A 24895-nucleotide genomic window follows, 5' to 3' on the forward strand; every position below is an offset into this window, starting at 1 on the left:
GGCAAGACCTAAATTCCCGCTGTCTGTAGAAGTGATCATGCAGCTCTACATCTACCCATATCAGTTGTACTTAAAAGTCGGGATCCTGGTGATAAAATGTAAAGTGGTTGTAAACCCTTGCATATACTTAGTGAAGTGACTAGCCTCAGGTGATAGATAGTGATGAAACAAATCCTCCTACATACATTATACCTATTTATCTGCAACCCCCTCTTCTCTATAGTCTTCTAAGGTCACACACACTGCAGAGCTAGAGCACACAACTCTCATAGATGATTGGAGGGGAGGGAAGGGACCCCCCAACAGGCTCATAGAGAAGGCAGATCATCTCCCAGGAGCCTTTTCATTGACTCAGATGCAGATAATGGAGGGATAACAGATCAGAAAAGAGCCAATATCAGTGCTGTGGATTCAGGCTAGTACAAACTATAGAAAGATGTGCTTTTTCAAATCTGAGGTTTAGAACCACTTTAAAACAAATTCAGAACTGCTATTGCAGCCACAAGCTTGCTTTAAATCTGTCAATGCAGTGATGTGTAGTATATGTCACTGGCAGTTTAAGGGTTAATACCTTAGGTTGGCCACTAAAATATATAGTTTAAGCTTCAAACATTTTGCATTAATCAACAGCTAACACAGTACAATTATTTGCTTAAAAGTACAGCAAACAAGATACAGTTTCATATTTGTCTGTAAAATAATTATGGTCCAAAGGTGCAGCAGCCTTCTTATTTCACACCCATTTAATAATGACTCATTTGCTTAGAAAAACGCACAATTTCTCACCTGACGTCACTCTTCAACATTCCTCAGATTGACTGGAAATAAATGTTAACAGTTTTATGATAGCGCTACTCTCATCAATCAGTGGAAAACAACCACGACAATTACAGAATTTTTATTTATTGTATACTTATTACAATCAACACAGACGTATCTACGTTGTACATGTAGTAAACAAGTCCATCATCCTGAATTATTGTAAAAAAAAATAAACCCTTAACAATTACACTTGCAATTTGGAATGATAGAAATATGGTAGCTACAATGAGAACACTGCTGTCATCTCTGGTTCTGAATATGCTAGCTGTCTAACAGTCATGCTGGTCCTGTGACTTCAATACTGCGTCAAAAACCCAGACAAAGTGTGCAAATCAGGAGTTATGACTATCCTGATTTGCATGTTCATTCCAGGTCAGTAATCTCTATTGTATTTAGAGGTTTAGCCTCAAAAGCCATTTTTAGAAACAGGTCAACAATGGTAGCTCCCATATTTGTCTATGGTTTACTTCAATTTTCACACCTTCAGGAATATGGTCTGGTTAACTAATACAAGACAGATCAGATAGCTTTTCATGCTGATAATAATTACTATTACGTATATTATTATTAGGAACAGATGAAGATGTCTCTCCATATACCTCACAGCAGATATCTTATCAACAATCCCATAGTTCAACAGGTTAAGCAGGTGTAAAATGCCAGACAGTAAGCAACTAAAAAGTGCCCTCTAAACCCTACAGCTTAGAGTTTGTGTTACACAATTTAGACGAATTTGATTAAAAGTGTGAAGTTTAATAAGACCATTACGATTTTACATTGCTTTGTGAACCTGGTGTGACAGTGCTAGGCTCTGCCACTGTGTGAGAATAAGCAAAAACACACATAATTTGCAGTAAGGCAAAGCGCGAAGCTCCAGAGTGGAGAAGACTGGCTTATCAGCATTCTTTGAGTTTTCTAATCTCAGATCGGGGTCAGGAGCTTGAAGGCTTCAAAGTGTTTTGGGGGGGGGACCTTCAATTCCGTGGAGGCTGTTGGTCATAGGATAGAGCTATTGAGACAACAAGCTGCAGTATAGGTCTCTGCAGCTGCTGGACCAAGAGCCTGGAGAAGATTGCCTGAGGATTGCATTTGCTGGAGGGCACTGCACTGAGGTCCTGGGTCAAGAGAAAGATCTAGTTAATCTCCCTCACGTAGGATCTACCTGTGGATGCTGGGTGGGCGATCACTCTCCCTTGCTGGGGATTGACAGTTGTGCGAGTGCTATAAGGAAACTAAGTGCCAGAAGTGCTTTTATGGACTGCCATGGTGGGGTCCTAGATATACTGGCCATTCTTTGCTACCTCTAGAAAAGCTACTTTTGGAAGATTAGAAAGAGGTTCTCCTAGTGTTGTTACTAATCATTTTAGAGTATCTTGTGGCCCTAAACCCTTCTCCTGTTAAAGTTCTTCAGCAATAAATTCTGAAAAGACTTCCCCTAGACTGAGCCTTAATTGTCGGTGTGCATGAGACCGAGCTTGTGCAACTGTCAGCCTCTGTACTATTTGGGAAAACCTGGGCATATTCTCAGCGGCCCTTCTGGGGGTAAGCGCTACACAGGTCTTTTCTCCTGCCACACAGGTCTTTTCTCCTGCCACACAGAGCTGTGCTGTGTGAGAGAACTGTGTAAATATCAGGACTGGATGGATAGAAATACAAATCCTATGGCAGGTAAAATAGCTCTTACATACTGTATATATTCATCTGCATATTTAACTGCATGCCCAAGTTCAACTTTAAGGAGAATACATCTTTAAATTACCTTTTCAAAATAGAAATTCAGCATTAATTTACATGTTTACTTTCTAAATTTAAAACTCTAAAGAATAACAGGACTTTAGGTAACACTTATTACACCTTAATGAAGATGTTGCACGTTGATGACGAAACACGTAGAGAGAGACTTCCGGGTGACATCATATCCTCTACTTGGGGCACACGGTGGCCATATTGGATGTAACACTTCCTTTTTTTAAGGGTTATTGATGTAATTTATAATGTAAGTACATCTCTTACATTTAATACAAAATAAAAGCGGTAATTCATTATGTGAGTTCTCCCTCCCGCTCCTTTATGCATTAGATGCTCATGTTCTGAGACATACTAACAGGCTTATAAGGTACATAAGTAAGCCAGATGAAGGAGTAACAAGAGAGCCCTGTACATCGAAGCCTGTGGTCTTAATGAGCACATTTGACTCACTTGGTAATAGAAGGGGTCTTATCCATTTGGTAAATCTAGTGTGTTATTGGGGCGCCACGGGCCTATTTGAGAAATCACAAGTGGTGCACACAATTTTGAAGCATACAACTTATATATTTTAGAGTGGCACAGATCACTATTTACAGTTTGGACATTAACAATACTGCTTGATGGGACTTATATGTTGAATTACTGTATCACATGTACTTTTGGTGTTATATGCATATTATTCACTATTGAGGACATAAAGCAGTGCTGTTCTCCACAGAACTGTTTGCTCCAAAAGAAATCCATTATTTTGTTTAGGGTCTTAAAGCAGAACTCCAGGTTTTTATAGTAGGGAGAAACTGGAACTTTTGTCTTTTAGGAAAATAATTCTTCTGAAGCATGAACATCCATGAACCTAGTGCTCTCTCAATATGCTTTGTACAGTGTTTTTAGTCTCTTTTATCCTTACAGTACCTTTCAGTATCTTGTGTGTTGCCTGTAGCAGAATTATGTACATCAGCCATTTTACTCCTTACAAAATGATGCCACTTCATCAGTCCCATTATTAATATCTGATCTTTAGCTACATGCTAACTGTAGTCTGTTCCTGTTTTAATGAACACCTTGCAGGCAAAGAAAACATAAAAGGATAATGTCTTCAAGTCCAATGACAGTTTTCTTTTCCAGCTACTGCTGGAGAATTTCATACTGGCATGTGCATTTACCGATAGACAAGTCCATCAATGAAGAGGTTTGCACATTCCTACCACTTTACAGCCAAAAGTTCCATTATTCTTCATAACTAGCTGAACAGCCTTAGTTGGTCTTCTACGTGAAGACTCCCTGAGCGATTTGAGGTTTTATAAGATGTCGATAAAACTCTTGGAGCCTTGTAAGACATCTATTTCCTCATCCATCTCTCCTTCCACTGCATCAACCCTTTTCTTTCCTTTTATCTCTTTCTTTTCCAAAACACTGAGTATGAAGGAAGTTTGGAAGTAGTAGTGGATAAACTTTGGCGGATGGAAGTCTTGTATGCAGCGATTTCTCTGTGGAAAACGGAAGAGAATTAAAATATGCCAAATTACTATTTTTAAATTCTTCAATCAACAGAGCAAATAATGTCAGTCATGGTTGTATCTCACACTCCGTAAGAGTCTGTAGGAAATATGTTGTGTTTTACAATTCACTCTGATTAGTTATGATAAGAGTCATTAGAAATACTTTGGAAATCTTTCTGAGACAAGTAATTGTGTGTAGCATTGGTGTACAGCCACAGTGCAGGTTTTGTTTAGTTTATATCAGCAAAACTGAAGTCCTTGAAATCCTTTCTAAAGGAATTTAATTTCATATTTGTTTATGCATCTTATCTCTGCAATTTTTATAGAGCCAATTTGTGGCATTTTGCCATTCTACTGCTTGTAAACTGGGAAGGTACAGAAGGTAAAAGTTAAGCTTTAGGTGAGGCAGCATGGGTAAACAAAAGCAGGCGACTTCTTATGTAACTTGTCTTGCTAGTCATTTTGTAAAAATCTTTTTGAAGGGTTAGTCATCAAATTCATCAAAACCTAGTATAGAGCAGACAGAACAATAAAAAATGAGTGCTGTAGTAACTGTCTATGGTCTAGGTTGTATCGTCCTTTACCATCCACATTACTTTTTGCCTTATTAAACATAGCTTAATATAACTGTTACCAAATTTGGAAAACAGCTTAGAACCAGCAGAATTCCCAAAGATGCAGCAGAACAAGGCAAAATGTAAAGTGCCCCGTCCTCTCACAGTAAGCCATGTGATCTTTGGAGGTTTTCTTTGTATCCGAGAATATTTCTATTACTGTAAAACATATCACACCCTCTCTAGAATTGATATGATCCTGGTTCCATGCAGAAGATCAGATATTTACCAAAGCAGCCATGGACCACTCTTAAATTATGCTGACTATTGTGGTGGGCACTACAAGTGAATATCAACTATGGCATATGAGTCCTTTATGGATATCCGATTCACAAATCTAAAATTTAAGGATATTGACAACTGAATAGCTCTGTACCAATGGTTCCTATTAGATGGGACCCTTTCAAGGCCACAGTGCATGGCTCTTTTGCTAAGGGGTCAGTGTGTTTCAGAAGCTTTTAAAACTTTAAATTACTTAAGTGGAATCTAAATCTGTGTAGAATTTGAATATACAAACTTCCCATCTCCTCAAACTTTTCAGATGTGTAAATACAGCTCCAGGAAGTATGACCTGATCTTACAAAGACAAACTAAAAAAACTTCTGTACTGAAGTAAGAGACTGCATCAATTTCGGGACAAGCATAATAAACTGATCACTTTATAGATATATCTGTTTTCTTTTAAAAATACTCATATAAGAAGCCCATTATACCCCCGTAGAACAAGATGACTTCCCAACAGCAAAAAATATCCCTTAATGCCCCATGTATCCTCAGTGGATTGCCACCACAATAGCAACTTTTCCCTGCAACAAAACTCTGGATCTGGATAGACCCCCAATAAAGTGGTACTAACAATTCAGGGAACATCTAATTCCTCACCTTTTAACAAAGTTCAATCATGCCTTCAAGAAGAGATGTATTCCTCCATTACTAACTGAAGCACTCATTGTTTCTATAAGGTTATTCCGTTACACACCTTTCCCTTTTTAACATTTGCCTTATTAACCCTGACAATAAAATTTTAGCTCTAGCCCTGTGAGTGAATAAGGTAGTAGCGGATATCATAAAATCTGATCATAAATCTGAGGAGTCTTTTCAGCAGTTAAAGCACTTTACATGCTACTGCTACACACATCCTTATTGGTCATAATGGCTTTGTATACCTACAGAGTCTTCAACTTAGAAGAATTGCCATACATGCAGAAAGTTCTGGCTAAATTTGATTCCAAAGAATCCTTTTTTTTTCCAATAGGTTAAACCCCTATATCATAATCCCAAAGCCTTTCTGAAAAGATTTCGAAACATTTATGTGGACGATATGGTAATTTATTTGGCTGACCCTCAATAATAATTTGATAGAATGTTATTCCTAATAGAAGGTTTTTCTGGTTTTCTGGTTGTCATGTAAACCGGTGGAAGTCTATATATCTTTTGGATAGACCTAATTAGAGACTCATGCCCACTCAAGAAAGTAATAAACTGTATTATCTCGGTATAGTCATACAAAATCCACTAAACTACTAGATTATCACATATTACTAATCCCTTGATAATTAAATATTGTACCCAAACACGATCAAGACTTTCTTTGAGCCTCGTGGGACATGTAAATATATTTAAAATTATATTTTCACCCCATGTTCTGTATTAATTCACAAACTCACAGATATACAGTCCAAAAAAAGTAAGCTAAGGAAATTTATTTTACCCTATGCTGTTTTGTGTGGAATAACCCTTCCTCTCATACAATCTCACTTGACACTTTGTAACTACCCCTATCTGAAAGATGACCAGTCCTGCCCAACCTGCAAACATACTACTTTGCGTCCCAATTTGTACATGTGTGACAGTTCTTCTAAAAACGCTGCGCACTACTGACGCACTAACTACTGAAGCTGCACTTTTGTGCAATTATATGCAAAGGAAACACCTTGCCACCGTCACAAGCACAGGGTTTTTAAAGTTATCACTCAAAATTCTAAACATATCCAGAGTTCAATTATTGCATTCAGACACCGCACATTCTCCCAAAATCCCAACACCCCACTATGGCACAACCCACAGTTAACAGAGTCCTTAAAACTCCAACACATTAAGGTGTTAAATATCTCCACTACCTTTACAACAATGTTTCTTTTAAATATTTTACAGACATTCAAAAATATTATAATACAGTATATGATTGTTTTAAGAAATGACTGGATTATTTTCTAAATTCACATAATATAAATATAACTGGAAACTAATATTTATAGGTAAAGTTGATCCAGGGTATATCCAATTGCATCTTGGGGAATCAGGAAGGAATTTTTTCCCATGCTGGAGCACATTGGACCATGTTTTAATTGGGGGGGGGGGTTGCCTTCCTCTGGTTTATAGTGTATATGCGTTTTTTTTTTTTTCTCTGTTGGTCGAACTGGATAGGCTTGCTTTAGACATCTGCAAATATGTCTAAATTACAAAGTCTGTTACTCAACCCAGTACACCAAAAAGTGATCTCAGCATACTACTCTCGTATTGTATGCCACAACTAAATGACTTGCTCTAACCAAAGAGCAATAGCAAACCTTTCTTTCAAAGGAAGCCTGGATTGATATAATAGGGTTATATATTACTTCAGTTTTATCTTCTAAAGATAAACTGATTCAGCTTAAATACAGTATTTCCATTTTGTATAATACACACCTTTTTTTGTATTAAATTATTCAGAATGGGCAAATTGGATAGATTGTTCTGTTTGGTCTGGGAATGCCTTCCGGGCTAGAATTACTTATTTTAATGCTGACCTTTTTTCTTACCAAAATTTTGCAATCCAATCAGGTCTTTATCGTGATGCTTTGTAAACTTTGAAATGCACAATGGTACAAAATCACTTCTTTGCTCCTTTTTTCTATGCAAAGAAAATCAAAGTCCTAAACTAGAAGAGCTCTGAGTGCTTGAAAAAGATTATTAACCAAATGCTTACTTTTTATAAATTACCTGATGCAGCAAGAGGATGCCCACAAAAAGTAAAAAATAGATTTCCCTGGCTAGACACACAAAATGCCATAGCCCTGATTCTGTTTGAAGCAGTATATCTGCTTCAATCAGAATCACCCATGCATATGTAGCAGGATGCATGTTTAACTACTAAAAGACTACCTAATGCAGATATATTCTGGCAGGGCGGCTCTATTGCATGAAATGACATACCTGTACGTCATTTCATGCAATAGACAGCTAGGATGCGCTGATTGGCCAGGGGGAGCCAATCAGCGCTGATCATTCCCCAGAGAGGGGGAAGGAAGATCGCTGTTCTGACAGGGGAGAACACAGTGATCTGTGCTCCTGGTAAGCAGGAACACAGATCTGTGTTCACCCAGTCAGTCCATCTCCCACACAGTTGGAAAGCACCTCCTAGGGACACACTTAATCCTTTGATCACCCCTGGTGTTAACCCCTTCCCTGCCAGTGTCATTAGTACAGTAACAGAGCATATTTTTAGCACTGATCACTGTAATAATGTCACTGGTTCCCAAAAAAGTGTCAAAAGTGTCAGTTAGGTATCCGATTTGTCTGCCGCAATGTTGCAGTCACGCTAAAAATCACTGATCGTCGCCATTACTAGTAGAAAAATTAAATAAATAAAAATGCCATAAAAAATATCCCATAGTTTTTAGACGTGATAACTTTTGCACAAACCAATCAATACACACTTATTGGGACTCTTTTTTACCAAAAATATGTAGCAGAATACATATTGGCCTAAATTGATGAAGAAATTAGATTTTTTATTTTTTTTTATTGGATATGTTTTATAGCAGATAGTAAAAAATATTGTTTTTTTTTTTTTCAAAATTTTCACTAGTTTTTTGTTTATAGCGCAAAAAATAAAAACTCCAGAGGTGATTAAATACCACCAAAAGAAAGCCCTATTTGTGGGAAAGAAAAAACATCAATTTTATTTGGGTACAGCGTTGCACGACCGTGCAATTGTAACACAGTGCTGTATTGCAAAAAATGGCCTGGTCATGAAGGGGGTAAAACCTTCTGGGGCTGTGTGGTTAAGAGTCGACAACAAAATTATACTAATCACTGGATTTATGGTTTACTTACTCAACAGGTTACATGGTATTATGAAAAAACAAAACAAACAATCTGCATGAGGTGCTATTAATTTAAGTACTTGCAATATACTTTTTGTTCATTTTCTTTTCTGGAATGTAAAAATATGCCCTATTTTTGTGCTTTTTTTTATTTTATGTACTGCATGAATACAGGACATCTGTTGTTTCTTGTTTCTGTGTCAAAACTAATAAATCATACCTTAAAAAAAAATACATCTTTTATGTGACAGTAAAGTTTCAATTAGACCGGAGAAGTTGTTTGCTTCTATTAGAGTGCCAAAAGACATTTTAAAGCTGTGAGTATGTGTGATAACAGTTTATTAGAGGATTTCTGCGAGATGGCACTGGCAGGCACTAAACATAGAAAGCATATTTTATAAAGTAATAGAATGCTGAACAGATTTCTGAAAAGGGGTTAATATGAGAATGTGACCAATATAAGTGTGTAAGAGCCAAAGTAGCTCCTACATCTCCTACATGAATGATCTGCCCAGGGGCACTTGGCATGAAACACTTCTAGAGTGTGATACTAGTAAAATATTTTTTGTACTGGTTCTCTTTGTAGATAACTCTCCATATCAGCTGTAAAGTGGTTATGGGAACATTTTCTCCATCCCACTTTTTCATGAAGTGGGCAGATCATATAGATTTTGCAAGTCTGCAAATGATTCCTGAAGCTGAAACTCGAATACGTTGGCCACCTAATGCGAAGAGAGGACTCATTGGAAAAGACCCTGATGCTGGGAAACATGGAAGGAAAAAAGGAGAAGAGGACAACAGAAAACAAGACGGATAGATAGCAGTATCGAAACAATGAACATGAAGTTAAGCAAGCACCGGGAGACAGTGGAGGACAGAAAAGCCTGGCGTGCTATGGTCTATGAGGTCACAAAGAGTCAGACATGACTAAATGACTGAACAACAACAGATTCCTAACAACCGAGAAAGTTTAAACACTAGTTCTTCAGGGATCAATTATTCAAAAAGAAATGCCATCCAAGATCACTGGTATGAAAAGGAACAAGGGCATGAATAAATGAGGGGTAGTAAGCTGTTATTTCTCACAGTATCCCATATATATTGTGAAAAACATGAATTGCATGCAATGGTGGCTATCAGCACTACCTGAACTACTCACAGCAAGCAATACATATAAAGAGGACAACACATAACTTTTTAATTTTGGTCCAGCAGCTAATTGAGCAGAGTGCAGACCATGAGGGTAAATAGGTTCTCTGGTAGTATTTGCTGAAATGTGATAAGGCCAGCATACTTGCAATTAACAGTTACTACAGTTATTTTTAGATTGTAAGCTCCATCAAGCAGGGCCCTCTGATTCCCCCTGTATTGAATTGTATTGTAACTGTACTATTTGCCCTAATGTTGTAAATCGCTGTGCAAACTGCTGGTGCAATATAAATCTTATATAATAATAATAATTTTACATACAGTATAATATAACATTATAATTGTCATTTCCTTTCCTACTCTCCTATGCAGTTAGTTGCTACACTTTGAAATGATTACCTCATATCACATCGATGCAAAGTACATCATGTGCTTTTTACCCTTTTTCTTTACTACAGGAATATATTTATGCCTTCAGAATGTTGTGTTAACATATTTTCGTTCATGGCAAAATATACATTTATGTTGTTAATAAGGGTGCAACTTACCTCAGTAAAAGCAAAAGAGGGACTTGAGATCTCTTTGTGATTTGTAAGTTATTTGTTGGTAATTTTCCTTCTTTGCCTTTTTGTTTTTTTGTAACTGTGTTCCTAAAAAAACCACAACAGAATCTTTATTGGTAAGTGTTTTATTTTCTAGTAAAGAGGTTCATGAAAAGCAAATAACTTTCTTTTCAAAGGTGCCGTCAGCTGTTATTGCCATTACTGTATAATATTGGCTTGTATCTAGTAGAGCAACAGCTGTGGCAGATGTGGCTGAAATAGGAGCAGCAGCCATGTGCTAGAATGGCACTGCCATTCGATCAGGTAAAAAGTAGAGTACCAGTACTTGCTGGGGAATTAGTCAATCCATGCCTACATTTTTTTTCCTGTGACCTCTATTGCTATCTGGACTTCTTGGCACCAGAGCGAAAAAAATGCACTAACAGTATCAGAAGCCCGGGGAGCCTCTAACTACTTGTCTCTCATATGCCAGATGGACGGGTTATAGGCCCAATCATCTCTTTACTCACTTAGTGTCATAGAGCTAAGCAATAAAATGATGTCAAAATGGTGTATTTCTTTGTGGCATAGCAGTGACTGAATTAAACACAAGGATGGTTTTATTGTTTTATTGCATGTTTTATTGAAGCAATACAAGGCAGCTAGCATTTGGTCACTTTTCATTGGTACCACCCATGCCCTAGGCTATAGACAGATTCTTAGTAATAATAAAAAGATATCCAGGATAATAGAAGATAACGCTAGCCAATATATTGCAGTGAAATTGTGGGTAATGACAAAGTTGATCAAACTTTTGGAGACCTCTTCTTGAATGTTCTCTAATACAATGCCCAACATAGTCAAGGGCCCCTGTGCAAGAAGAATTTTGAAAGCTCCCTAGTGGATAGATAGATAGATAGATAGATAGATAGATAGATAGATAGATAGATAGATAGATAGATAGATAGATAGATAGATATCCTGAACTCTCTCATGATCTAATATGCAACTAAGATCAGGCAAAGAACACCACCTCCATCAACACCCAGTCCCTTCCTGGCCCACACGGTATGGGCCCCTAACTCCCACAGGACCCTTGTGCAGCTGAAGAATCGGCACAAACTGCATCTCCATTCTAAACTTTTTGACTCCTTTTTTTAAAAAAAACCTTAGACGTATGAATGAAAGTCCATGGCACAATTTTTTTTACAATTCTTGGTTTATAAGTGCAGACACAAAAATTGTACTGTAAATGGTCTACAGGTAGGAAACACTCAGCTAAATCTAATTAGAAAGATACTTATACCCTTAGGCAGTAATATGGGGCATTAAAATTGTTCTAGAATAGAAAACAATCAGTACAAATTAACTAAAATAACTAAACAAATAATATGCTAATAACATAAAAATATATTTGAAAAATAATAGAGAAGAAAAAATCTCAACTAGATGAGAAGTAATGGTAATGCTTTCCATATAGGCCATCCTGATAGTCTTACAACAGCAGCAATATATACCAGCTGATTAAGTTTTTAAAAGTATATGTACAGCCAACTATACTTTTTGTATAAAGTATGAAATGATTAATACCCTTATGTTTTATCTTTTGTTACCAGAATAAAAGGCGAGGGTGAATATTTCAATGTGGACACTGCTAGTGACTACTTTGATGAAGGCTTCTTAGCCGAAACGTGTCGGCGTAGCCTGTACCCGTGTACCCATGTACCCAAATAAAGGACTTTTATTCAAGAGCATCCGAGTCACCAGCCATTTTCTGATTCAAGTACTGCTAGTGACTACTGTCTAGGACAGTGGTTCTTAACCTTGTTGGAGGTACTGACCCCCACCAGTTTCATATGCGCATTCACTGAACCCTTCTTAATTGGAAAAATAAAATATGATTTTTTCAAATTCAAAACATAGGTATATATTTAGGTATAGATTTATACATAGATATATTTTTATACATAGGTGCACAAAATGAACAAAACCATTAAACAACAAAACCATTAAGAACAAAAAACAAAACCATTAAATATTAAAACATGATTTTCACACAAAAACATAATAATGAATATTTACTGCAAATCAGTGTGACTTCTGCTGTTGCCTTTCAGAGACCAGTTCAGAAATGCGCGGCTTTACCTTGGCAAGTGCCACTCTCATGTCATTTTGGCAACAAAGTCTGTTCCTTTTCTTCGTTTTTATGTCCAGCATCCTCCAAAAGGATTGCTCGCAAAGATATGTTGTAAGAAACAGTATGAAAATCTCCAGAGCTTTCTTAGCAATAACAGGGTACGTTACCATTTGTTGACACCGAAACGTTGAGAGCGTTGTTGTTCTGAAGAGTTACTGTTGAACCTGGCTCTGCTGAATTTCAATGATTTCATCAAGGTATTCATCATTGACATCTGTTGTCTCAACACTAAACGTGAACGGCTGTCTCACCCATGCTGGATATGACGCTCTTGTAGGGAAGTATCCGTCGAGAGATTTTGCAAGCGAATCTAAGTGCGTGGCAATTGCTTGCTTCAGTTCCACAGAAATGTCTCCGATTCCAGATACATCTTCGATTTTACTTACACAGTCGTCTAGCATGGGAAAGTTTGCAAAGTTATCGTTCTCTATTCGTCGTTTCCATAACGGTAGCTTTTTTTGAAAAGCCTTCAGGTTTTCTTCCACTTCGATGATGGTGACTCCACCGCTCTGCATCTGTTGATTGAGATGATTGAGAGCTGCGAAGATATCAGCCATGTACGCTAAAATGAGAATGAACTCAGAATTTTTGAAGCAACCTGCATGACAATGTTGGTGCTTTTGCAAAAACAGGGCTAATTCCACACGCACGGTAAAAACACGATTCAGCACCTGTCCCCGGGATAACCACCGAACGTTAGAATGGTACAGAAGTACCTCGAATTCAGATCCCATTTTTTTACACAGCTCCCTGAAGATGCAGTGCCTCAGAGCACTATTTCGCACATAGTTCACGCATTCCACTACAATTTTTAATACTTCTGCCAGTTTTGGAGGCAAGGTTTTTGTTGCCAACGCATGCCTGTGCAGAATACAATGCGTAACAATGATGTGTGGTGCATCGACTTTCACTAGCGCACCAAAACCAGACTTTCTTCCCAGCATGGCTGGAGCTCCGTCCGAACAAACTGCAGAATCCCACAAAAGATTGTTGTCTTTGAAGAAGTCATCCACAAGTTTCTTCACATCGGCTGCCTTAGTTGTTTTTGTAAGAGGCTTACAAAATAAAAAAATCTTCCTTTATCACGTCGTCTTTCACATAGTGCACAAATACTGCAAGCTGGCTTAGATTGGAAACGTCTGTGGTCTCGTCGAGTTGAAGGCTGAATTTTGCCGGGCTTGAAATCAGATCTGCAACTACTTGAGCCAAGATGTCTTTGCTCATGTCCTCTATTCTGTCGCTGATGGTGTCATTTGAAAGAGGAATTTGGGATAACTTAACTTCAGTCGCTTTTCCCAGCATGATATTCGCCATCGTCAACACAGCTGGTTTTATGAGTGTTTCAGCAATGGTGTGTGGTTTGCCCTGCTTTGCGATCAGGTAAGCAACTTCGTACAATGCTGTGAGGATCGGTTTGTTGATGGGTACAAAGCCGAGAACAGGCAGAGTAGCCTTTTCATCGAATCTAGCTCTCTTCACCTTGAATTCAGCGAACGTTGTGTTCTTGTATTTTCCATGCAGCTTAAGGAAGTGTTCTCTTAGTTTTGCCGGACTAGAATTGCTCAACTTGGCATTGCAAATCATGCAGTTAGGGCGCTGACTCCCATCACTTTCCGTTATACATGTGAATCCATATTGTACATATTCGTCCGACCACTTTCTGTTTTTGCTCGACATAGTTAGTATGAAGGGATTAAAATATTAAGAAAGAAATTACACAACGTACCATCACAACAGTTACATTTCGACTACTGGGCACACCAAATTCCCTGCAGCACAGAGCGATGTGGCGTTATCACCTGCAGCCAATGATGGACAAGCGGGGCGTGTCATCACGAATCATATGAGTGGTGTGTGTCTTGACCTCCGCCGAACCCGCGAGACTGACTCACCGAACACCTGGTGTTCGATCGAACCCAGGTTAAGAACCACTGGTCTAGGAGGAGAATTCTCCTCACTTTGTGTAAATTTCCTCTCACTTTCTGTTGCATCTCTGGGACCGGCTATAAAGCAAAATCTCCACCAAGGTACACTAACAGCAAACATAAAATTGACAGAGGTTTTAACTCTTCCCTACACTTTCAAAAACAAAACAAAAAAAAGTGGATGTTTCTACATTACAATCATTATAATTTTGTATTTTTAATACCTGGTATTTAAATGCTTTATTGTGGGGGTCTTAGTTTTAGTGGGTGAGGGACAACCTTATCTAATCATGTTGCTTACAGTGTAACCATTTTGAAAACTGCAGTCATTACTGTTGCAAAAATTTTCTGAGTTCTAGTATAAAGTTTATCACAGGCAGGTAGGGGTTAAGGTGCCTGTTATGTAACTGTTTGGTGACATAGTAACACAGGTAGAAAGGATTTATGGTACAATTAGAACATTTCTTTCATTTAACATTAACAGATCGTTAAACAGATACTGTGTTCATCTGGATTTTTATTCCAGGGCCAGGCTGTAAACAACTCACCTCTGCCAATATATATACAGGATATATGTGGTTCTTCAACATAATCATAGTCTGCTACCCAACCAATAGCATGTTCTCTGTACACCTGTCATTTGATATATAAAATGCATGTCTGCACTTACCATGATTCATTATAACAGAAGCTGTCACAGATCCTGTCCTTTATATCCTCACACACGCATCTTGCTAATGCTTTCCTCTTACATCTTCTAGGATTTCCTAAGCCGTATGGGATTGTTTGCCTATTATAACATAAGGCAGGAATGAATATTATATAGGATCTTTTTCATACACGTACATAGTACAGCAAGCACATATCAGGAATATGAAATGTTGGGTTTACATATTCTTTAGGTACTTCTAGTAATTTAAACACTCTATGCATCTAGATATGTATATATAGATATATCTGTAGTCCTTTCTTCTTTTTATCCCTTAATGCTTCCTTTTACCTTCCACACCTCTCCTGCCCTTACCTAACCCTTGTTCTTATCAAAATGCCTGATGTACTGTAAATCCACAGAGACAATATGTATATGAGCTATCTTTATATAAACACTCAGAACATAAGCTCATGGAAACGTACTTCCTTCTATAGTTTTAACCACTTTACACATATAGCTTTTTCCTCTAAATGGGTACTTAAAGCTTTGTTCCAAAATCCCTACCCTCCCACCTGTTTTCCCCTTCTTTCTTTCCTTAGGTTGATTTCACACTGATGCGGTGCCATTTTCCTGCACCGTGGCTGCAGCAAAGTGTACCCACAGATTTTGTGCCAGTTACCTGTGTTTTGCCATAGACTTTTATTGCACTGGGCAGTTTTGGTGCATTTTCTGAAAGAGCACCAAAAGTTCAGCATGCAGCAATTATGGTGCACTTTCAGAAATTGCACCAAAACTGACCGATGCAATAGAAATCTATGACAAAGTGCAAGTGACCCACATGAAAACAGCAGGTACACTGTACTGCACCCGCGGTGTGGAAAAACCACACTGCATCAGTGTAAAAGTGCCCTTAAGCTGCCGAATGGAATTTTATTCCATCTTTGTCCACCATGTTAAATATGTTTTCATCTTTCTGTTACTCTGTTATCTACTTCTCTCAGCACACATCTTGCACTGCAGCTGCACTGATGGGATCCTTGTGCTTCTTTTCCCTTCCTCCAGTCTTAGCTCTGCTGTGCAAAGCTAAATTCAAATACTTACACTATTTGCATTAAAGCTTAAGTTTACTGATTTTTTTTGTTGCAGCAGCGGTGATAATACTTATAAAATGAGTGTGCTGGTAGCTGCTATGCTCATTGAAATCCTCAGTCCCCTGCTTCTCCTATCCCCTGGATACCTCCGCAGCTGTGATTTTCCAGCACTGCAGGAGTTAATATGAGCGGTTGGATCTGTGATAGGCACTCATCAAAAGTGCTGTTTATGCCCGCTCTTTCAGCCCCCTCTGCTCTATTTATAAAAGCTGTACTATTGCTTCCCACAATGAAAAAACCTCTATGAATGAAGGGGCCAGACCCTTCAATCACCTGCCTGTCCTGCATTACTAGAGTGCTTTTCCTATTATGTATTTATGATGAACAATGCTTTAACCACTTCCCACCTGCTATATAGCACATCATAACCAGGAAGCGTCATTTATCGGCTTTTCCTCTATTCGCGCTGACACATCGCGGGTAGAGGAGAAACAATCAGCTGCTCTCCTGGCAGGGGGTGCCGGGCTGATAATTAGCGCATTCATTATCAGTGCAGGCCCACCAGGAATCCCCGCTAGAGCCCATCAGGGATTCCCGTCCGTGCCCCCCAGGGATGCCAACCCGTGACCACCAGGGATGCCAATCAGTGCCCATTAGAGTTGCCAATCAGTGCCCATCATTAATGCCTGTCAGTACCTCCTCATCAGTGCTGCCGACCAGTGCCATCTATCAGTTCCCATCATTGCCGCCCATCAGTGCTGCCTATGAGTGCCCATCAGTGCCACCTATGAGTGCCTATCAGTGCTGCATATTAGTGCCACCTTATCAGTGCCCGTCAGCGCAGCCTCAACAGTGCCTGTCAGTGAAGGAGAAAACTTAGCCAAATAAAGGATATTACCAAGGAGTTACAAAGTTGCTGGCCTAATTTTTGCTTTAAACATTCTCAGGTGGTTAATTTTCCCTGTAATGTAAAACACAGGCACAAGGGAGATTCATCTGCAATGAAAATGTGGTAAATGTCTCCTTTATTTGCACTGGGGCTCTGTTTAACCACTTCAATACAGGGCACCTATACCCCCTTCCTGCCCAGGCCAATTTTCAGCTTTCAGCGCTGTCGCAGTTTAAATGACAATTGCGCGGTCATGCAACACTGTACCCAAACAAAATTTGTATAATTTTTTTCCCACAAATAGAGCTCTCTTTTGGTGGTATTTGATCACAAATAAAAAAAACAGTTGTGATCAAATACCACCAAAAGAAAGCTCTATTTGTGGGGAAAAAAATAATACAAATTTTGTTTGGGTACAGTGTTGGATGACCACGCAATTGTCATTTAAAATGCAACAGCGCTGAAAGCTGAAAACTGACTTGGGCAGGAAGGAGGTATAAGTGCCCTGTATTGAAGTGGTTAAACAGAGCCCCAGTGCAAATAAAGGAGACATTTACCACATTTTCACTGCAGATGAATCTCCCTTGTGCCTGTGTTTTACATTACAGGGAAAATTAACCACCTGAGAAGGTTTAAAGTAAAAATAAAGCCAGCAACTTGATAACTCCTTGGTAATATTCTTTATTTGGCTACATCATATACATAGCTATGAGTAAGGCTGTAATAGCCGAAACATGTCAGCATTGATCTTGTGTATATGATGTAGCCAAATAAAGGATATTACCAAGGAGTTATCAAGCTCCCAGCCTAATTTTTGCTTTGGACATTTGAACGGGGGAGTGGGGATCCCCCAGTCTGAGCACCGAATCTCAGCAAGTATTTTTCAATTGTGCGGTTGAGCTTGGGACTCTTCTGCTTGTACCTGTGAATGTTTGGTGAATGGCACAACCCATTTTATTTTATATATATATATATATATATATATATATATATAGATGACCCAATGTGTGTTAACTGTTGGTACACCAGGACAATAACCATAATAAAAAGGAGTTATACAGCCATATAGAAGTATATTAACATTATACTCTATTGTTTTATGGGCTTGTTCTGTTGCAAAATCCTGCTAACCTTTACGCTGTCTGCAGGTATCTAGTGAAACAGATAAGTGTATTTGTTATATTATATGATTCGTTGAATGGTTACCTCCAGGCAGTTACCAAAAGTGTCCCTCCCTTGTAATTGTTGCAAAGATTGGGGTGAGATTTTGACCAAGCTTTGCTGTTTAACTGAAGTGGAGAAGATGAGGTCAGGGGCCAGGCTATCATGTCTAGAATGGATGTCTGAACTGGATTACAAGGGTGGCTTAAGGCAGTGGTCATCAACCCTGTCCTCAGGGCCCACTAACAGGCCAGGTTTGCAAGATAACTTAAATACATCACAGGTGATAGCATTTGCTGCTCAGTGATTGCAGTATTCTAGTCTGCATCTCCCAAAGGTAAAACATAAAACCTGGCCTGTTAGTGGGCCCTGAGGACAGGGTTGATGACCACTGGCTTAAGGGGACACTTTTACTTATTTAGCTGGCACTAAAATCCCCAGTGTTTGCTGGTGTTGAATACTAGCGGGAGCTGTAATGTGCCTAGCGATTGGCTGCTAAGAGCCAGCACTGTCACATGAGAGGAGGTCACATGCTATCTATAATCTGGAAATGGAAAATAATGTTGCTGGTTGCAACAAAGAGAGGAATGGTTGGAGAGCAATAGCAAGGTCATCAAATGAACAACTTTGTGAAACCTCACAGCTTCTTAACCTACTGAATGTGGTCTATGGGGAGTACCTCTCAGTCTATATATGTGAATGAATGTCAACCATTTAGAAGCCAACTGTGGCTGTTTTGTGGTTTTAAAACTTTTGTATTTATGTTAAATTTTGCATTAAAGTTGTACATTTTAAATGAGTTATGTTCTTGTTGGTTTGGTTGCCTTTGAAGTCCAATAGAGGTACAAAACAACAAATATAGTCTAATCAGGGATGGTGGCAACTTCTTTCCAAACCAGAGTGGACAATATTAACAGACACTGTCACTTTACCCTGAATGGAACAGGACTGCAAACTTGTTGGCACATAAGATAGGTCACATATTTATTTTAAAAGTGTACTACTTTCTTGGAGTTTAGCAGCTTTCTACAACTGTAACCAGGCCCGTCATGACAGGACAGGCAAAACAAGCAATTACTTGGGGCCCCGAGCTGGTCTGGGGCCCCAGCCATGCCGCCAGCCACCGCTTCCTATAAGCTGCAGCCTGTAGCTTTGCACTGTAAACCTTTTTTAGTTATATAAAGTGTTGGTGAACTTAAACTGTATCGCTATGCATTCCTGTAGGCTTTGCGTGCGTGCGTGCGGGGGGGCCTCCATGTCCATTTTGCTTGGGGCCCCCAAATTCCTTCCCGACTGTAACCTGGACTTTACCCAGGTCCCTGATGGCAGTAATAAAATAAGAAACATGAACCAAATGCTATGAAGAGTCTGAAAAACGTTACTTACCCTCCAGTGTTGACCCAAATAATATCTAGGTGACAAAAATACACACACTCTTTATCCATCCAGTTGTTACAGGAGCATCTCTTAATTCGTGAGTGAAAACTTGGAGGTACAGAAGAATTAGCCTCTATGTGAGAAAGGGCACCTTCAAAAAAAATTTTTTTTTTTTTTAATTACTATATCTGTAGGCAATTCTTTTATTACATGTCTCTCTAGAGTTTATTGTAAATAATTCAGAAAAGCTTTAGAAAGAAAAACAATAAAAGGGTAATTTTGAACTGTATTGGAAAACAGGTATGTAAAACATTGTTATCACATTGTTTCTGATTGAAGCTCCCTGTATGAATAGAGGAGACACACGTTTGATTCCTTCGGCTGTGCACTTTAAATTTTGCACATGCCATCAGAGTTAAACCATTACAGGATAGCAATATCAACAACCAATTGGCCACACAGGGATATCATAGCCCCAACGGTCCCTCACCTTGAGGGACTGTTGCCCTTTTGAGAGTTTAGTTGTCCCTCTTTTTGATCTGATATGTACATCTCTTTACAAAATGTACTATTCTACTACAAATAGTGGTATGTTGCACTAAACATTTTATCAACCTATATATAGCTGCATTTGCCATTTTTAAAAAAGCAATACGTATAAAGAAAAATATGAGGTAAAAAAAGCACTAATGTGGTTTAGCCAATCATTTTCTGCATATTAGATCTTTGTGGTCCATGTAACTGGGCCATGGCAGGGACATGTCCTTTGCCTATATATTGTGTGCTAGAAGATGTCCCACTTTATCGTTTTAGAAAGTTGTGAGGTATAAGATATGATTACAATAAGCAATCATGCTTAAACTAGTGGAAGGTAATCTGAATTATTTAATACATGTGGTAAACCACTGTCACCATTCACTTTCTTGCATAAGGCAAGCAATAGTAAACCTCAGTCTAACACAATGTCGGGGCCCATTGATGATGTAATCCTAGGATATGACATCCAAACACTTCTCACAGCAGCCTTTGCAACTGGAAACCAATTTTTAACAGAAGTCACACCTTTGCTCGATAGTGGATACAGCTCAGCCCCATCCAAATGCTCCCCCAATTGCTGGAGAAAGCACGACACATTTCTAAATACATTATTTGTGTTTTTCCATGGCACGAAAATCTGTCTTATTCTAAATAATAATGTATTGTACAAATTAAAGAACAGTATTACTCGCCACAAGTGAAAAATGTACAAAACCTGGGACTGTCCCTTACAAGGACAATTGGCAGTTATTAAAGTGAAACTGGTGTCACTGTCATCTTCTTACAATACAACTACAGATAACTGCTCTATCGTATGGGAGAAATATCGATTAATGTAATAATGTTATGGTGTATCTATAGCATAAACCAGAAAAAAAAACCTCCCTGAATATGATGTACCTTAACCTAAGCACATCCTTTTTCATTGCATGAGACAACTGTCAAAAGTTCAAAAAATACACAGCGCTAAACAAATAGATTTTTCTGATATGCAGGACTGAGCATATACTGTATATACTGCAACTCGTCATAATTGTTATTCAACTCACTGCCCTGCACCTTGCCCCAGTGTATTCAATGTTCCTAGCATGTACAACCTTCAATGTTTAATTCAAGTGTTCCCATAATGTACCGTTAACAAGCATTCCAATTTTATTTTCGAGCCAGTACAGCACTAAACCCTTCTAGCTGCCAGCATGAATTATATACAGCGCAGCTATATAGTGTTAAGCACTTCACAGTATAAAAGAGTCACTGGACTACTGGACATGGAGTACATAACTGTGTAACAAAGTTTTCTGCAACACTAATTGTGTGTATTTGCTGCACTTCTACACATATGAGTATTGTTGTAGCTTTTTAAGTAAAAGCCAACTAACACACATAAGTGTTGCCTACAGTTCCTGCTGTTTCTCTTTAGAAATGTAGAAACTTGAGTGATGTCAGAAAAAGAGCAAGTGGCCCATCAAGTCGGCCTCATTTTTTTTTGTCTGAATATATATAGCTGTATGTTAATGTCAAGCATATTTGAATCCACTTACTGTTGACTGACTCACTATCTCTGCTTCAAGTCTATTCCAAGCATCAACTACTCTTTCAATCAAATAATACTTTCTAAGATTAGTTTTGAACTTTTCTCCTGCTAGTTTGAGGTCATATCCCTATGTTCTAGATCTTAGCTTCATATTGAAAATACTGCCCTCCTAAACCTTGTAAATACCCTTAATGTAATTCAAGGTTTCAATCATGTCCCCCCTTTCCTTTCCTTCCTGAAGACTTTTTCTTGTTCTGTATACCTAACTCAGCTGTGCAATTCAGCTGTGCATGCCGGTTATCAATAATGTAAAAATTCATGAAATTGGGAAAAATATTCCCTAACATTGTACCTGCAAATCTTCATTCAATAGAGCACACTATTTAAGCTTGTATATGTAAAATATGTAGCAGTATGCATTGTAGCTCTTGTAAAATCATCTGCAGTGTATTAATATAGTAAGCAGCTCACGCCGGGCTCTGAGCAAGAGAAAGACAATATGACTCACCCACTGCTGCTAGCACCAATGGCAGTAAACCAGCCCCCAGCATTCTGCACATTGGACAGGTGATAAATGCACAGTAGGTGACCTGCTGGAATACCGAGGCATAAATACTCTCTAGCACTTCCACGCCTTCCATTGTAGTCCAGGTGAGCAAAGAGGCAGCTCTCAGCACCACCCATAGCCTGCCCCTTTCTACTGAAATCAATGTTATTAGAGCTGAGATTATTCATTGGACGGTGACGAATAAAAGGAGACAATTTTTTTGTAGTGGAATGAATTAGCACCTGCATTACCTTAAAAGGGCACTCACTTCAAATTCCTTGCTTCATTTAGTACAGTACGAGGAACTATTTTTACTGTATACAGAGTATTTACCGGGCTTGTGTTTCAACACAAACACAAGGATCTCACTATTTCCAAACCTTAGGTGCTTCTCTAGATGATCTCATTGCCTGCTCCAATAATGTAATGCACATCCTTTGTTAAACCTCAAGCAGATGCAATGTAAGGATTGTCATGCATAAAGAATTGTATGGTCATCAGATTTTCAACATCTTTCCCATCAAGTCCCTAGTACTCTTAGGTTGGCAAACAAAATGTTTCATGCAACGATGATTAATGGTCAGTATATTTCATCCTGCTGTCAATTCAGTTTGTTAGATTTATGCCAGTTTATCAGTTACTTTATTATCACTTCTGTACATGATGGAAATGACTTGCCATGCAATTTAGTGAAAGTTTTATCAGATTGGACAAAAAATAATTGTTAAGTCTGTGGCCAGCCATACACTTTTGTATGTTACTGTGCATGCATATATGAACTTATAAAATTGTCAGAAATGAATACAGCCTGGTAAAGAGACTTTATTGCTATTCAATCCTGCCAAATTACAGTTATCTAATGACAACGGTCTAATGTCTGTGAATAATTGTACAATTATGGGTCCGGAGAGCAAAGGTGAAGGGGACAGGAAGCAGAACTACCCCACGCTACCGGCCTTCCCTGTAGTTCTAGGCAACCAAACTAGGCAGCACCTACACTGCCAAGTTTGCTGGTAAAACTGACCACCCTTTATTTTTATTTATACAATGGCAAGAAAAAGGTATGTGAATGCCTTGGAATGAACTGGTTTTCTGCAGTAATTTGACATTAAATGTGATCTGATCCTCATCTAAATCTGGGTACGGACAGGAAAAAATATTTCATTCAACGCAGCGGGCTGAACGAAAAAAAACGCACAGATCACCATACTGCCACATCCAATGTTAGTGCAGTGATCTCCACACTGAACTATTGTGTTCTGAAAGGGGGACTGCCCGCCCGACAGAACATTGTGATCAGAACTTGCAGGCATTGGCTGAGAGCACTGATCAGATGCTGGTTTTCCAGCATGCTCTGTCGACAGAAACCGGTCATGAGACCGGCTTCTGTTGGATGAGGAGCTGTACACACGGGCCAAAAGTCGGACAGTTTCTGCCGAACCAAGCTGATTTTCAGCTTGTGTGTGCCCAGCTCACCCAGTCACAACAATAGACAAGCATAATGTGCTTAAGCTGATAACACACAAACAATTCTAATTTCTCATTATGTCTTTATTGAACATACCCATTAAATATTCACAGTGTTGGAGGAAAGTAAGTAGGAACCTTGGAGTTACAAGCTGATGGAACCTCCTTAAGCAGCAATAACTTCAAGCAAGTGCTCTGGATCAGACCTGCACAACATTCAGGATGAATTTTTGACTGTCCTCTTTACAAAACTGCTTCAACTCAGACACATTTGTAGGATGTCTTGTGTGAACAGCTCTGTTGAAGTCATTCCACGGCATCTCTATGGGGTTAAGGTCTGGGCTCTGTCTTGGTCACTCCAAAAGGTGCATTTCCTGTTTTTGAAACCAGTCTGTGGTGGATTTACTTTGAAGCTTAGGGTCATTGCCCTGCTGCATCACCCAACTTCCACTAAGCTTCAGCTAGAGGACAGCCACCCTGACACTATCCTGTAGGATAGTTTGGTAAACTTGGGAATTCATTTTCCTCTTGAAGATGGCAAGTGGCCCAGGCCCTGAGGCAGCAAAGCAAGCCCAAACCATGATGTTCCCTCCACTATACTTCACCGTTGGGATGACGTTTTGATGTTGGTAAGCTGTACCCTTTTTGCACCATACATAGTACTGAATATTCCTCCTGAACAATTCAACTTTTGATTCATCAGTCTAGAAAACATTTTCCCAGTAGCATCATGGTTTCCAAAGGTGCTCTTTGGCACACAGCAATGTGTTTTTGGAGAGCAGCGGCTTCCTGTATGGTGTTTTGGCATAGACACCCTGCCTGTTCAAACACTTACAAATAGTAGACTCATGAACAGGGATGCTTGCCAGTTCCAGTGGTGTCTTCAAACCTTTAGCTGTTACTTGTAGATTTACCTCATTGAGGATTCTGCTTTGTGCCTTGGGAGTCATCTTGGCTAAACACCCACTCAGAGGAAGAGTAGGCACAGTACTAAATTGTCTCCTTTTATAACGGTCAATCAAGGGATGCCTAAACACTTTGAGATTGCTTTATAT

At 38.9% G+C, this 24895-nt stretch overlaps 1 protein-coding gene across 1 annotated transcript; it reads right to left on the minus strand.

Annotated features, from left to right (window-relative positions):
- Positions 1-887: 887 nt before the first annotated feature.
- On the minus strand, positions 888-22535 carry LOC141128754 (endothelin-1-like). The gene is made up of 5 exons (XM_073616225.1): positions 22335-22535; positions 19765-19906; positions 15256-15375; positions 10470-10571; positions 888-4058 (listed from the first exon to the last, which is right to left on the minus strand). The coding sequence occupies exons 1-5, from the start codon at positions 22465-22467 to the stop codon at positions 3962-3964; spliced, it is 594 nt and encodes a 197-aa protein (XP_073472326.1). The 5' UTR covers positions 22468-22535; the 3' UTR covers positions 888-3961.
- Positions 22536-24895: the final 2360 nt, after the last annotated feature.

This window comes from Aquarana catesbeiana, linkage group LG02 (genome assembly GCF_042186555.1).
Source record: "Aquarana catesbeiana isolate 2022-GZ linkage group LG02, ASM4218655v1, whole genome shotgun sequence".
Taxonomy (NCBI): domain Eukaryota; kingdom Metazoa; phylum Chordata; class Amphibia; order Anura; family Ranidae; genus Aquarana; species Aquarana catesbeiana.